Source organism: Poromitra crassiceps (assembly GCF_964638095.1).
Source record: "Poromitra crassiceps genome assembly, chromosome: 6".
Classification (NCBI taxonomy): domain Eukaryota; kingdom Metazoa; phylum Chordata; class Actinopteri; order Beryciformes; family Melamphaidae; genus Poromitra; species Poromitra crassiceps.
Genome location: NC_139627.1, coordinates 41,574,759 through 41,588,086, shown reverse-complemented (window position 1 = coordinate 41,588,086; position 13,328 = coordinate 41,574,759). Strand labels below are relative to the sequence as shown.

Here is a 13,328-nt window from a genome sequence, read left to right as displayed (position 1 = left end):
TAGGGGAGTCATACACCAAAATAAAAGAAAAAACTAATTTATTAACTACAACGGGAAAATAACTAAACAACACAAACTACATTAAACAAACAGAACAAAAGGTGCATATGTGAGGAGGGAGAGAGCAGAATGGTCTGAAAGTCTTCTTAAGCCTGAGTGCACCAGGCCCAGGTGCACCCAATCAGCCTAATGACCCCAACACCAGGCTCCTGCAAGACAAGAGTTGTCACACTTTTAAATGTTTTATTACAGAAAGTTAGACGCCATGACCACTCATGACCACGCCAAGGAACTCTCTCTTCCTTGGCGGATACACGATCCGTTACATTGGTGTCAGCAAGTGAAGCGGTAGCGCCTCTGATTCGGTCGAGAGGGGAGAGAGTGAGGAGGAACGGCGGAGGAAAAGTTGGTGATCAAACGGCTCGAGCGACCTAGCGGTAGCAAGCTAGCTGTGTGAGCTAGCTGCTAGGGGCGCCACGTGTGATGGTGCGCTTAGAAGAATGCCTGTCGGCGAACGGGAGAAAAGAGGAGCTGACGACGGGGTTCAGCTCGGTGCTGGCGGGCATGGAAGCCCGTTTGTTGAGAGAGGTCAGACGGCTGTTGGAGGCGACGCCAGCCTGGGCAGAGGGGCTTATGGAGCTGCTACGAGAGGTCGCGCAGCACGGAGAGAAGCGGACGGAGGAGCCGCAAAGACTGTGTTGGACCTGTGGAGAACCGGGCCACGTGGCGAGGTGGTGCCGAGACGGTTCCGGGAGACGGACCGGGCATGCGGAGCAAAGGTACTGGGGACAGCAGGGAGCCTGCTGGGCATGCGGTGGATCGGGACACATAGCTAGAGAGTGTCAAGAAGCTGTCGGGGACTGGAGAACAGCGGGAGAGGAGAGACGTGCAGGCGGCGGACAGGTGAGACTTTGTTGGACGTGCCGGTCGCCTGAGCATTTAGCTAGAGACTGCACTAAGAGTGTGAACGCGGGAAGAGACACACAGCCGGGGGAGCAGCCGGAGCAACAGGCAGAGGAGCAGCGGAGTAGCGGAGCAGTGGAGCAGCCTGAGCTACAAGCAGCGGAGCAACGGAGCAGTGCAGAGCCGGTAGTTCTGGGCAGGAGAGTGACGGTTGAGCCGGCCCAGGCTAGCTGCTCTGCATACCAGCCAGTAGTGGGGGAGATCACCATCAGCGACGAGACCATCAGGATAATGGGAATTGTGTTGAACAGCCAGAAGGAAGGGAGAGACATCACCTGCAATGCTGTTACAGTCGGGGGAGCGGCGCTCGTGTCCCCAGGTGAGCGAGAGGGGCCAACGCCGGAGGAGCCGGCCCAACCAAGCCGCTACACACCCCCCACGGCTGCACTGCAGAAAGCCGAGGTGGAGATCGACGCCGATGGTGTTCGCCCTGCTGGCCTCAACATGCCGCCCCCTGGGGGAGCGGGACGGGAGGACGAGCGAGTGCAAGAGGTGGAGCCGACAGACGAGGACAGGGTCATCTGGGATGTCGACGTGGGTGAGTGGATACGCAGACAGAAGGAGGACGCGGATATCGGTCCGGTGTTCGCGTGGGTAGTGGCCGGACGCCGGCCCCCTGTGGAGGAGATTCACCTGTGTTCCGGTGCCACGAAGGGACTGTGGAACATGTTTTCGGACCTGCATCTGAGGGGAGATGGGGTTTTGGTGAGAAAGGGGCACGGGAAAAGCGGGACCCAGTGGGTTGCCTGCGAGAATTGGCACTGAGGGTGGCGCACGTGGGCACAGGATCCAGTCATTTTGGGACTGAAGAGACACTCAGCCACATCCGTAGAGTTTACTACTGGGGCAAACAAAAGGAGGACGTGCGGAGATACTGCAGTGCGTGTGAGGACTGTAGAGCACAGAAAAGGGCCCGAAAAGAGTCACCTTGCGAAGGACTAACCCCACTGGGGGTGGAGAAGGACTAGAGTGCTTCAGGTGGGACAGAAGCTTTGAAAGGGGGGATGGAAATGATGGTGGTTTAAATGAATGGGAAGAAAAAAGAAAATAAGGTAAATGATGGGGTTGAGTTAAATTGAAAATGAGTGTAAAGAAAAGAGGGAAAACGTAAATGGGTTTGAGTTCAATTGAAATGTGTGTAAAAAGAGAATTGAAATGTGGGTTGAATTTAAAGGAATGGGAAAATAGGAAGGAATGGAAAGAAATGCAAATGGTGGTGGTGGAACGGAAATTAAGAAGTGGTGAAATAATAAGAGACAAATTGGGGGAATACAAGAATGTAAGTGTTGGTGTGTTTTGGTACAGGGGGGATATGTGTGGGTTGTGGGTGTCAACGTGGGCGTTGACTTATTGTTGGGCGGGGAGTATGTAGCGTTCCAGGTAATCCAGGTATTACCTGTAATGTGATGTGCAATAGAAGTGTCTAGATTGCAGCTAGGAACTAATGTGTGTGGGTGTGTTCCTAGGGGGAAGGGGCTATATAGGACCAGCGGCCGCGGGCCGGATGTCAGTCTAGTTCTGCGAGCGAGCTAGAGCGGGTGTCATGTGTAGAGCTAGCTGAGAAGCTAGCTGCTAGGAGCTGAATGAGCCTGTCAATAAAGAACCTGTACCAACTACAACTCTCCGTTCCTTGGCGGATACACGATCCGTTACAGTACTTTGGTGTATGACTCCCCTTATTTGTTACTTCCTTGAGCCAGGTTGTAGCATAGGGGAGTCATACACCAAAATAAAAGAAAAAACTAATTTATTAACTACAATGGGAAAATAACTAAACAACACAAACTACATTAAACAAACAGAACAAAAGGTGCATATGTGAGGAGGGAGAGAGCAGAATGGTCTGAAAGTCTTCTTAAGCCTGAGTGCACCAGGCCCAGGTGCACCCAATCAGCCTAATGACCCCAACACCAGGCTCCTGCAAGACAAGAGTTGTCACACTTTTAAATGTTTTATTACAGAAAGTTAGACGCCATGACCAAAATAGTAATATATTGTCATTTAATTATGTTACATATGGTTGGAATTCTAGTGAAAATAAATTATTATACTTTTTGCTGGGAACACCCTCAAGGACCCCTGGACCACTGGTGTATATCATGTGTAGGTATAATGGGTGTTGATGTTGGTATAAGTGTTATGGGACTATTCAGTTTTACCAATTAATTTGAGGGGCAACATTTGCTCAGGCTAGCCCTAATTGGGGCTAATAAATGTATAGCCATTCACTGGAAAAGTGAAGAGCCTCAGCCGCCTAGTATATCCGTGTGTGGCCTATATCCTTGTGGCTTAAAGAGCTCTCATCATACTTACCTTCAGAAAAGATTAATCTTAAGAAGAAACTGTTACTTTTTGATAAATGCTGCGGAGACTTTGTAACCTTTTTATGAAATAGAACCTCTCCTAATGGTGATGTGATGGTCAGATCTAAAGTTGCGCCACAGCGCTCTTGTACTTATTGTACAAATTTTATTGTATGTATTTACTTTTTCTTTCTTTTCCTTTTTTGTTGTTGTTTCTTTAGTCCTTTGTTCACATGTACTGTACCTGTGTAGGCTACTTATCACAATTGTGAATATAATTACCATTATCATTAATGTCTATTTATAGCTTACTTTTGTGTTTACTCTTTGCTCGCCTTTCGGGGGATGGGGGGTTGATATCTGATATATATTAATAATATTAATATTAGTAATATTGGAATCATAATAATGGTATGTGTTCAGTCTGAACTCAGGGTAACAGAAAGAGTACAGCACCACTAGGTGGAGCCTTGGGTCATCATCATCATCATAAAAGGGAGGAAGTGGACTCTGTGTCTCTGTTTGTTTACATTTTTGTCCCACATTGGATGATTTCATCAGTGATGATGTCACTCGAGCAGACATTGTGACATCATCACTGATGAAATCATCCAATGTGGGACAAAAATGTAAACAAACAGATGATGTCATAAGCAGGCGAGGCCACGCAGCAGCCGAGCAGCGGGCAAGGCCAAGCAGTGGCCGAGTTGCGTATGCGAGGCTGCGCAGCGGGCGAGCCTAGGAATTGATGTCTAGTATTTTAATATGCTAAGAGATTACATTTATTCTTATTTTAGTAGCTTTTAATTATAGCTGTAAATTACTTCTTTTTTTTTTTTTTCTTTATTCATTTTGTGTACAAATAGAATAATACACTCTTATCCTCATACACAAAGTTTGTTCATTTTTGTAAACTACTTTCATGAAAGATTCATACTGTCAATTGCAGTATTCTAAACCACCTGATCAAATTGTTAAACTAGGTAAACGGTGATAAAGATGCCGTTTCACCTACAAAGGCATTTCCACCGGTAGAGATCCACATTGTAGGACATGTTCATCAACCAAGTTGGCAATATTTTCTTCACTCCACTGCACATCCAGGACCATAACGGTAATCGTGAACTTACCAGGTGACAGGTGCTTCTTCAGTGAAATAAAGAAAATGTTCTTACAGTATCTGCTAGTTACACTTCATAGAATATGTAGGAGTTGAATGCTAGAAAAGAAAATATACATACATTGATACATAGGTTTCTTTTTCTTTTTTGGCAACATGGTACCACAACTTACCCCCAAAAACGAAATCAACGTAACCTTCTTTCTGTGTGTGTGTGTGTGTGTGTGTGTGTGTGTGTGTGTGTGTGAGTTGAGCCATAAAATAGCACCTTATGTTGGCTAGCCTAACAGTAATTTTAGAATTACAGCATCCATTTGTTTTATAGATACAAGACAATAAACTGTGTAAGATCCCTGAGTGAGATTACCATATTGTTGTCTACAATAATACAGGATGGTAAATAGTGGGTCAATTAGTCAACTCTTCCTGGATGGTATAATTGGCCAGAGTTTACAAAGCTTCATGTGTAGAAGATAAAGCAGTGGAAGAGTAAATGATTTACAGTAATTAAATTGTCTGTTAAGTCAGCAATGCTCTTTAGATACAGTGAAGAGGAGCTATGCTACAATTGCAATTTCCATGTTTAGATTGATACTGTAAAAAAAGGACAGATTTCACCATCTTCAACAGATTACTCTATGTGTATGATCAAATAATACTGACAGAAAATCTAATGAATGCTATTGCTAAAATGTCCTTAAGGCATATCTTATTAGCCCAGTTCTGTATTGCATGCAAAGCCTACTGTTCCCTGGCTACATCATGATGATGATAATAGCACATGATTATATGAATGTATGAAACTGCATTTTTGCCCAAACCACTTTGAAAAATTGATTAGCTATTTCATGATTTACAGAATGATCAGAAGAATATAGTCAAAACTGAATTGTGTACGCACCAATATTATTTACCCAAATGACAGATGGTTTCCAGTGTTCGTCCATACGCAAACTTGCACACCTCCCATTCAAACCAACAGCAAGTGTCCTGGTGGCGGCATCATACTGTATTATGTTCATGCAGTAAGGCGCTGCCATGATCCATGTCTGCAGGGTGTCTGATGGGGAGGTCACAGTGAGTTCACATCTTTTTTCTGCTCTACTTTAGTTGAAAGGAAGCTGTGCAACATTCAAGCCATGTTACTCACGTACAAAAAGACATGTCAGAGCAAATCTTGTCAGAATTTGTACATTGTTCAGTGTGGTGTCAAAGTAACCTTTTAGAGCAACACTGACGCTTTGCTCACGCTGTGGTGCCGTGAAGGCTTATGTTCAAGTAGATGACGCATATTTAAGTGTGAGCTGTATTAAATCATTATTATCTTAAAACAAGGGGGAGAAATCACATTGATAATCAAATTAAGTCACTTTTATATAGCTGGCATCTTGCTCACAATGAAACTTGCGAAAGAAACGTGAACATGTGTGTGCAGATGATGACAAGTTGGACTTCTTTTCAAACTGAACTGGTATGACTTGACATGACGAAAAGGATGATCTCAGTGCTGAAGCTGTCTGTTATTTACAAAATAAACAGCATATGATTTACCAATAATAAATATTTTAAATTTTATTGAAGATTGCTTTCAAATTTACATTTCTAAGACAAATTATGTTATCTAAACTATTTCTTTACACTATTGCATGGGTTTGTTTTTGTTTTTCCTTAAAAAAAGAGGACAAAAGGAACTTTCAATATGGCATAGCTGGGCATTAGTTTTATAGTGACAGTCTTTGTGTGATCAAAGTGCTATGACAAAAAAAATACAGTTAAAAAACATTTGAAAATAGTCTATAAATATTTATTTTTTTATATATACCCCCAAAATACTAAAAGTATCAGAGCCTTCAACAAGCTTTACAGGGCAGATGACTTCTTCCACTTATGCTAGAGTCCACTCCTAGAGTCCACACGTCCATATCATCACTTGCGCTCAAAGGTCTATCATCATTCAACACATACACGGAAAGTTGTGAAACATTAATTTCTAAATAAAACAATCCTGAACCTGCATGAAAATAACTCCATCAAATTTTGAAATATGACCCATGATTTCTCGTAAGCAAAGCCTCAAAACCAACTAGCGGAGTAATAATGTACATGAATGTGCAAAGCAAGAAAGAGATCTAACAAATGTCTGGAAATAATTTCTTAAATAATTCTAAAAAAGATCAATGCACTCCAACAAAAGCTTGATTAGAAATGTAGGCCTGGGAAGCCTCTGGGGCCGTCAGTTCTGTCAGCCATTGTTGTCATGTTGCCACAGTGCGTGGGGACCATATTCAGAACAGGTGTGGTCGTTCCGGTCGGGTTGTTGTGGGTACACAATGAATATCCGGCAGGACAGGTTTTTCGCTAATTGTGGCAGTCTGTCCCCTCTAAGTGATCTGGGATGGGCAGTCCGGTGAGAACGGTTAAACACTTGTTCCACACATTGAACACGGGGCAGACTGGCTGAGCGAAGGCGATGTCGAAGGTGTACAGGTGCTGAGAGCCCACCGCGTCGTAGAACGACAGAGAGCCCGAGTCGTAGTCCAACAGCACCCCGACCCGCCGCAGGTGGGGGGAGGGCTCGATGGGCATGTCCTTACTGTTGTGACGCGCCACCCAGGAGTTGTTACAGCGGGACAGTACCCAGGAGGCGGAGTTTTTGCCTACCCACTCATGTTTCGGCGCCGACTTGTAAGCAACGCCCACCGCAAACCTGAAGAGCGAGAAAGACACTTTTAATAAAGTTTGAATTGTTATTGGCCATAACAGCAATGTTAAAGGATCATTTTGGTATTTTTCAACCTGGACCTTATTTTTTTTATGTTTTTATGTTTAACTAACTAATTAGAGCAGACATTTTTTTAAATTGATGCAGTATTGAGTGAGATCCAGCCGCGCAACGGGCTGGAACAGAGGCGGACGGGGCACATGTACGTCCTGTAAAGAGCTCATTTTTGCCACACAGGCTTATATCGTTATTATACGATACACAGAGAAATGGAAGCGCTTCTATTGACCTCCAACTGCCTGCTGATCCTGGGTGGAACTGTGTAACCGTGAGAGTTGCGAGAGTCTCGCGAGAGTTGCATTGTTGCAGAAAAAGTCGTTATGGATACAAACTGAAGAGACGGGCATGGAGAGACAGAGAGACAGAGGAGCAACAGGCTACTTACTGCAAGGTAATACAAGTGTTAATTTTCTTTCTTTTACTTTCTTTTACAATAACAACCTGAGCCTGTGTCCATTGCTAAAATAAGCTTGTTTAGTAGATGTACGTGCAGGCTGCCGAGGCTGCTCACATTAGTTAGTTAAAATGACAAAATTACAAAAATAGGGTCCGGGTTGAAAAATACAGAAATTCTCCTTTAATATCAGTTATTGGTATCGGCCAACATTTTCATATCAGTGCATCCCTATTCCCTACACTGTAGTTTGAATCCAAGATCAGTGACTGAAACGTGATTTTCCATAATGAAAAACAAAGGTTCTTCCACTTACTTTATCGGTCCTCATTTGCCTCTGTAGTATTTATTGTATCATTACTTTTCCATTACAACTGTATTTTACAGACGGTTTGGTCAGATATGGCTTGTAAGTACATTGTTTGTATGGACCTTTGTATAACAAAAAAAGAGAGAATTTAAAAAAGGTTCATATCTTTACCAGGTGCTTCCTCCTATCAGAGCCTCCCAGTAATGGCGTCCGCTGTCGATGTAGACGTTGCCCAGGATGCCGTAGTTGCTCTGGCTGCTGAAGCGCTCCTGAGCGTGGCTCTTCTTGGACGACATCTCGTCCCTCTCCACTGTCTGATTGTCATGGGACACTTTCAGCTTCCGGTGAGCAGACTTTGGGTCCAGCTTGAACGGCTGACCTACAAAAAGGCAGACATTTTTAAAACGTCTCTATAATTGGCCTGCAAGATGCTTTATGATTTTCAGCCACAATCGTATCAGTAATGAAATTCACATACTATTGGTCTTCAGCTTCCCAGGGTCACTGCTGCGGGACCCAGCCTGGTTTATGGCCTTGACTATGAACATGTACTTGGTGCCACACTGGAGCCCATGCACAGTATAGTGGTTCTGCTTGATGTTGGGTACTATCATCCAGCTCTCTGCAGAGTTACACAGACCTGCAGCCCAGACAGACACACATGTTCAGTGAGAAAGGACAACACCAGTGAATAGAGCCTTTTCACGGGGGCCATTTTGTGTCGAAAAGGCAGAATAAACACAGGTGCAAGCAACACACTAATGAGGGTTTCCAAATTCCAATCATGGAAGTTTGAAACCCTCATTAGTGTTTTGCTTGCACCTGTGTTTACCCTGCCTTTTCGACACAAAATGGCCCCCGTGAGAAGGGTCTATCGTTCCACTTTTGTTGAGTTACAGTAGGGGCCCCCATTCACTGTTTGAAATCAATGACTAAGACAATCCAGAGTGATTGTAGCCTATATATTGTTTCAACCTCCTATAGCTGCTATTCTTTGGGGAATGCATGACCCATCAAGTACAATAGCATTACCACTGCACCAAGGTCTGCTTGGGCACTGAAGCAGAAGAGAGCAAATTGCTTGATTGAGCATGCTGCGACCTTGTTATGGCGATCAATTCAAACAGTCTGCTGCACACTTCAGCCAAGGTTTGATATTGAGTAGAGGTAGGAATGTGCATCTGGATGTGTACTCTGACAGAGCCTTTATTCTCTTCCTGTTCTGTGTCCTTGATGAATCTGTGCAAAAAACTGCAATGTGTATTTTTCTAACATCTCATTACTCTCAAAGTAGTTTGGACAGACGATTCCTCCTCCCCCGCTGCTGCCAGGATAAATAGTGTTATATCTGGATGATGTACTGTAACAATCCAATGAAATCCCTTTCAAATCCCTTCCTTCATGGTCATTGCCATTTTCCACAACAAACCATTGTACTCCTATGTGGAGCGCAGCTTACAAAATGCAACTTACTGACAACATTAGCCTGGCTGGTGAAGATGGCGTACTGAAGTTCATATGATACCACACAGAACTCATCGTCCGACGTCCAGTGAACAGTGATCGTGTCATACGAAGCTGTACATAATTCCTCGCGGATTGCTGGTGGATTTGGTGCTGCAACAGGAAAAAAAAATGAAAAGTTGTGTGAGGACAGCAATTACAGTTGAGTAGATTGTGTTCCTTGTAGAAAAAAATCCCAACAATCAGTTGCAGAGTCCTGTTTTGAATGGGGCCCATTTGGTTTTTTTATGACAACTTGATGTTCCTATAATTGAGTTGGGTTGCAGTACCTCAGGCTACCCACACAGCCACAGCCCCCATGCAGAGCTACAGTAAACACTCTACACACAATACACTCTAAGCCTGAACAATCAAAACCAATTTCATTCATCTGGAAAAGAAACCTAAAATTCAGCCTTTATAGCATTTGACTTGTAATAAGCACATTGTTGAAATATAAGCACTATGGTGGCCACATATGCTTAGAATGAAAAATAATATGCATTCATGATACTGTAATGACAATGTTTAAGTGTATTGTTTGGATAAAAGCCTCCACCAAATCATCTGAAATCATAGGTTTGAAGAGGCACAATGATGTGTCTAATTGGCTAGAAATGATAGCTAAACCAAACTCATGTGGCAGTCACACACTCACACTGTGGTAATTTTTTTTTTTTTTTTTTATGATAAACAATAAAATACCACATACTCAACTTGCAAGACCTCGCTCACTCACCTGTGAGGTAATCCAAGCTCTCTAGCAGTTTCTTCTCTCGTGTAAAGTCCAATGCAAAAGTATCAAAGGTGTCATTCAGGTTGATTTCTGGTATCAGGATTTGGGAGGACGCTGTTGCCATGGACACTCTGTAACACACAAGTCCAGCGTGAGACGTTGTCAGTTTTATACAGTTATTGCATCAATCCATATTGATACGGTTACACAATTTGCCGCAGGTGTGTTCCCTCACCTCTCGCAGATGCTTTTGGCTGTCTGAAGGAAGCGAGCGTGGTCCGACTCCTTGAGGGTTTGGTCGGCCTGAGTGATGAGGGAGGAGGACCTCTCAATGCACTGCTTGCAGCTGGCTATCTGCTGGGCGAGTTTCCTCAACCGCACAGACTGGAAAATAACAAGGAAGGACATGCTGAATAGCCGGGCAGGTACGCGAGGTAACCCGCTACCCTCTCACAACCTGTGAGAAGAGATTCAATTTCTGATGTCTGAGGAAGGGCTTTGCCCGAAACGTCACTTTTTTGTGGTCAAATAAATATTTGGGAGCAGCTGCCAGTGTGCGGACTCTATTTTTATTACTTATTTGCACTTCGGTCCTGCACCTGGTTTTAACCCCTCACTGGATGTGCGTGCCTTTTTTGTACTTTTTAAGAGATTCAATTTTGCCTTGCCAATTAGAAAGAAAGGTAAGACTGAATATTAAAGGGGCTATATGTGATTTTGGAGAAAGATTGAGTCAATACAGTTCTCATTTTCCCAGAACGTCAAAAACTGAACGTGGTCCTGCGCACCAACCCAAAACGTCAGTGTATGATGACCTGGGAAAATGAGAGCCATGTTGACTCAATCTTTCTCTAAAATCACATGTAGTACCTTTAAGGTAGCCTACACATATTCACCATTAACTAGTTGCTTATTAGCATGCATAGTAGTAGCATATTCAGACATTAGTCATTATAAAGCACTTATCTGCCTTATTCTGCATTATCATATTCTACAACTACTAGTCCTTCAACAAGTTTTCCCTCAATAACCTAAATACCTTTTATTGATATGTACTGTAAGGAAGTTGTTGTACATGTATTTAGTCAGTATGGGCCTTATAAGCACCTGTGGCTCCTGCATTACATTACTGGCTTTCCTGGGGAAGCTAAGCAGGTGTGTGAAAGAGAGGAAACACGCACATCCAAAGGGCAGGTGCTGAGCTGAAAGTGAGCAACATGCTGTACGAAAGGAATACAACCGCTCGCACACTGCAGGGCTCCAGTTTCAGTGATTTATTGCACCGATGGTTAGAGTGACGTTTCGAGCATGACACTCTTCACCAGACTCATCACTCAGACTTCATCAGACAAGCTAAGCAAGCAGGCCTGGCTATGGATACTGCTTGGATGGGAGACTGGTGCAGTGAAGTAGTGTAGTGGTGTTGTTGGATGACCAGTAGGAGGTGCTCTTACCTCTGGTCTCATAAATAATCCCCCCAATGTCCCAGGGCAGAGACAGGGGCTCTGTCCTGTGAGTGCGCACCGTCCTTCGGATCAAACGGTAAACCGAGGTCCTGACTCTCTGTGGTCATTAAAGATCCCATCGGCACTCTTCGCAAGAGTCGGGGTGTGACCCCGGTGCCCTGGCTAAATTCCCACACAGGCCTTTCTTCAATCAATCAATCAATCAATCAATCAATCAATCAATCAATCAATCAATCAATCAATCAATCAATATTTGCCGTTTTGTAATGCTCACAATCTTCTATTTGAAAAGATGATTAGCTTGGGGCTAAAAATGGAAGACCCCAGAGTCTTCCGCTGACCTGAGATGTGCTTGCCCGGCTCCAGACCTCCGAATCCGCCCACTCCACCGAGCTGACTGCTTTGCAGTGTAAAGCTGTCTCCACATGATAAGCGATCTTCTCTTCTCTCACCGCGAGGTAGAGCAGAGAAAGCTCAGCGGTAAACCAGGTCAAAGTTCAAACAATTTGAACTTTGAGCGCAGCGCAAGGTGGCAAAATCGATGCGCGATGCCAAAGGTTGCGCTGCCGCGTATTTGTGAGGCACTGCTCTCCCCATAGGAAACCAACGGCACAGCGGGCGCACAGCTGTTTTACCGCGGATCCTGTGTGGGGGGGCTTAACGTGGTGACAATTCAGTCTGATATCAGGCTAAAGATGTGTGACATTACCATGGTAACCAGACCCTCCTATATCCTATTGGAAGCAGCCTGCCCCCCCGCTGGCCCAGAGGCAGAATGCAGCCTCTGAACCAGACAAGAGGCACAGGGCGAGGAAGGAAGCGGTCCTCCTCCTGAGAGGAAGCGGGGTCGATCTTACCCTGACACTGAACATGGCACAGCATGCCACAACCTCTCTAATGGCATCTAATGGGGGGAAAGGCAAGGCAAACCATTCAAGAGGCAAAGCACATTGGCTTCAGATGCACGGACTCTGTGCCAAAAGTACTCCATCGCTGTCAGCAAGACGACTGACGCTAAGCACAGGACAAAACAAAACAAGCGGCTTTACAGTCCTTCAAAAACAAATCAGCTGACATCAGTGATATTCTGAAACAAATCTACCAAAGCAAATCAAATCATGCATCTCAGGTATATGTTTCCCCGTGAAGCTATACAGTAGAAACATGAAGAGAATGTTTTCCAAGTAGCGCTAATGCTGTAGCCTGTAGCTACTACAATGTAGGCCGCTTTCTGAGCCTGCAGGGCCAGAAAGAGAGGATGAGCCAGTCTGAGCGGGCCCAATCTGAGGTCAGATAGCCTGCACTCTTCACTAAATCATCGAAAGGGGCACGGTGGTACAGTGGTAACGCTGTCGCCTCACAGCAAGAAGGTCCCAGGTTCGATTCCCCCCTGGGACGCTGGAGGTATGTGTCACCCCTCCCCTGTCCTCAGTGCCTACTGCCCAGGTGGGCTATCTCGTCAAAAGGGCCTTTCTGTGTGGAGTTTGCGTGTTCTCCCCGTGCTCCCCTGAGGTTTCCTCCAGATAAAAACACCCACACAAAAAACAACAAATAAACAATCACAACTCACTATGCTTCACAAACTGAAGGCACTGCTTCCTATTGTCAATTAAAGACAGATGATATCAATAGCATAAAGTATCCTGTTCTAATTAGAATGCAGGAATAACAAACATTTTAAATTTGTTGTAAACAAGGTAGTTAACTGTATCTGGCGTAGGCAATAAGTTACCAAGAGGAAAGAGGTGATC

General features: G+C 44.5%; 1 protein-coding gene across 2 annotated transcripts in view; it reads right to left on the bottom strand.

Moving 5' to 3' along the window:
- Nucleotides 1-5,813: 5,813 nt before the first annotated feature.
- Nucleotides 5,814-13,328, bottom strand: part of mid1 (midline 1) — a 38,531-nt gene continuing 31,016 nt past the window's right edge. Inside the window, exons 5-10 of one of the 2 annotated variants that reach the window (XM_083638894.1) lie at nucleotides 10,347-10,495; nucleotides 10,115-10,242; nucleotides 9,346-9,489; nucleotides 8,351-8,512; nucleotides 8,044-8,251; nucleotides 5,814-7,093 (exon numbers count right to left, since the gene is read on the bottom strand). In XM_083638894.1, the coding sequence (XP_083495020.1) occupies nucleotides 6,745-7,093; nucleotides 8,044-8,251; nucleotides 8,351-8,512; nucleotides 9,346-9,489; nucleotides 10,115-10,242; nucleotides 10,347-10,495 (1,140 nt within the window). In that variant the 3' untranslated portion in view covers nucleotides 5,814-6,744. The remainder of the gene's footprint in view (nucleotides 7,094-8,043; nucleotides 8,252-8,350; nucleotides 8,513-9,345; nucleotides 9,490-10,114; nucleotides 10,243-10,346; nucleotides 10,496-13,328) is intronic. The other variant, XM_083638893.1, reaches the window with a different exon arrangement.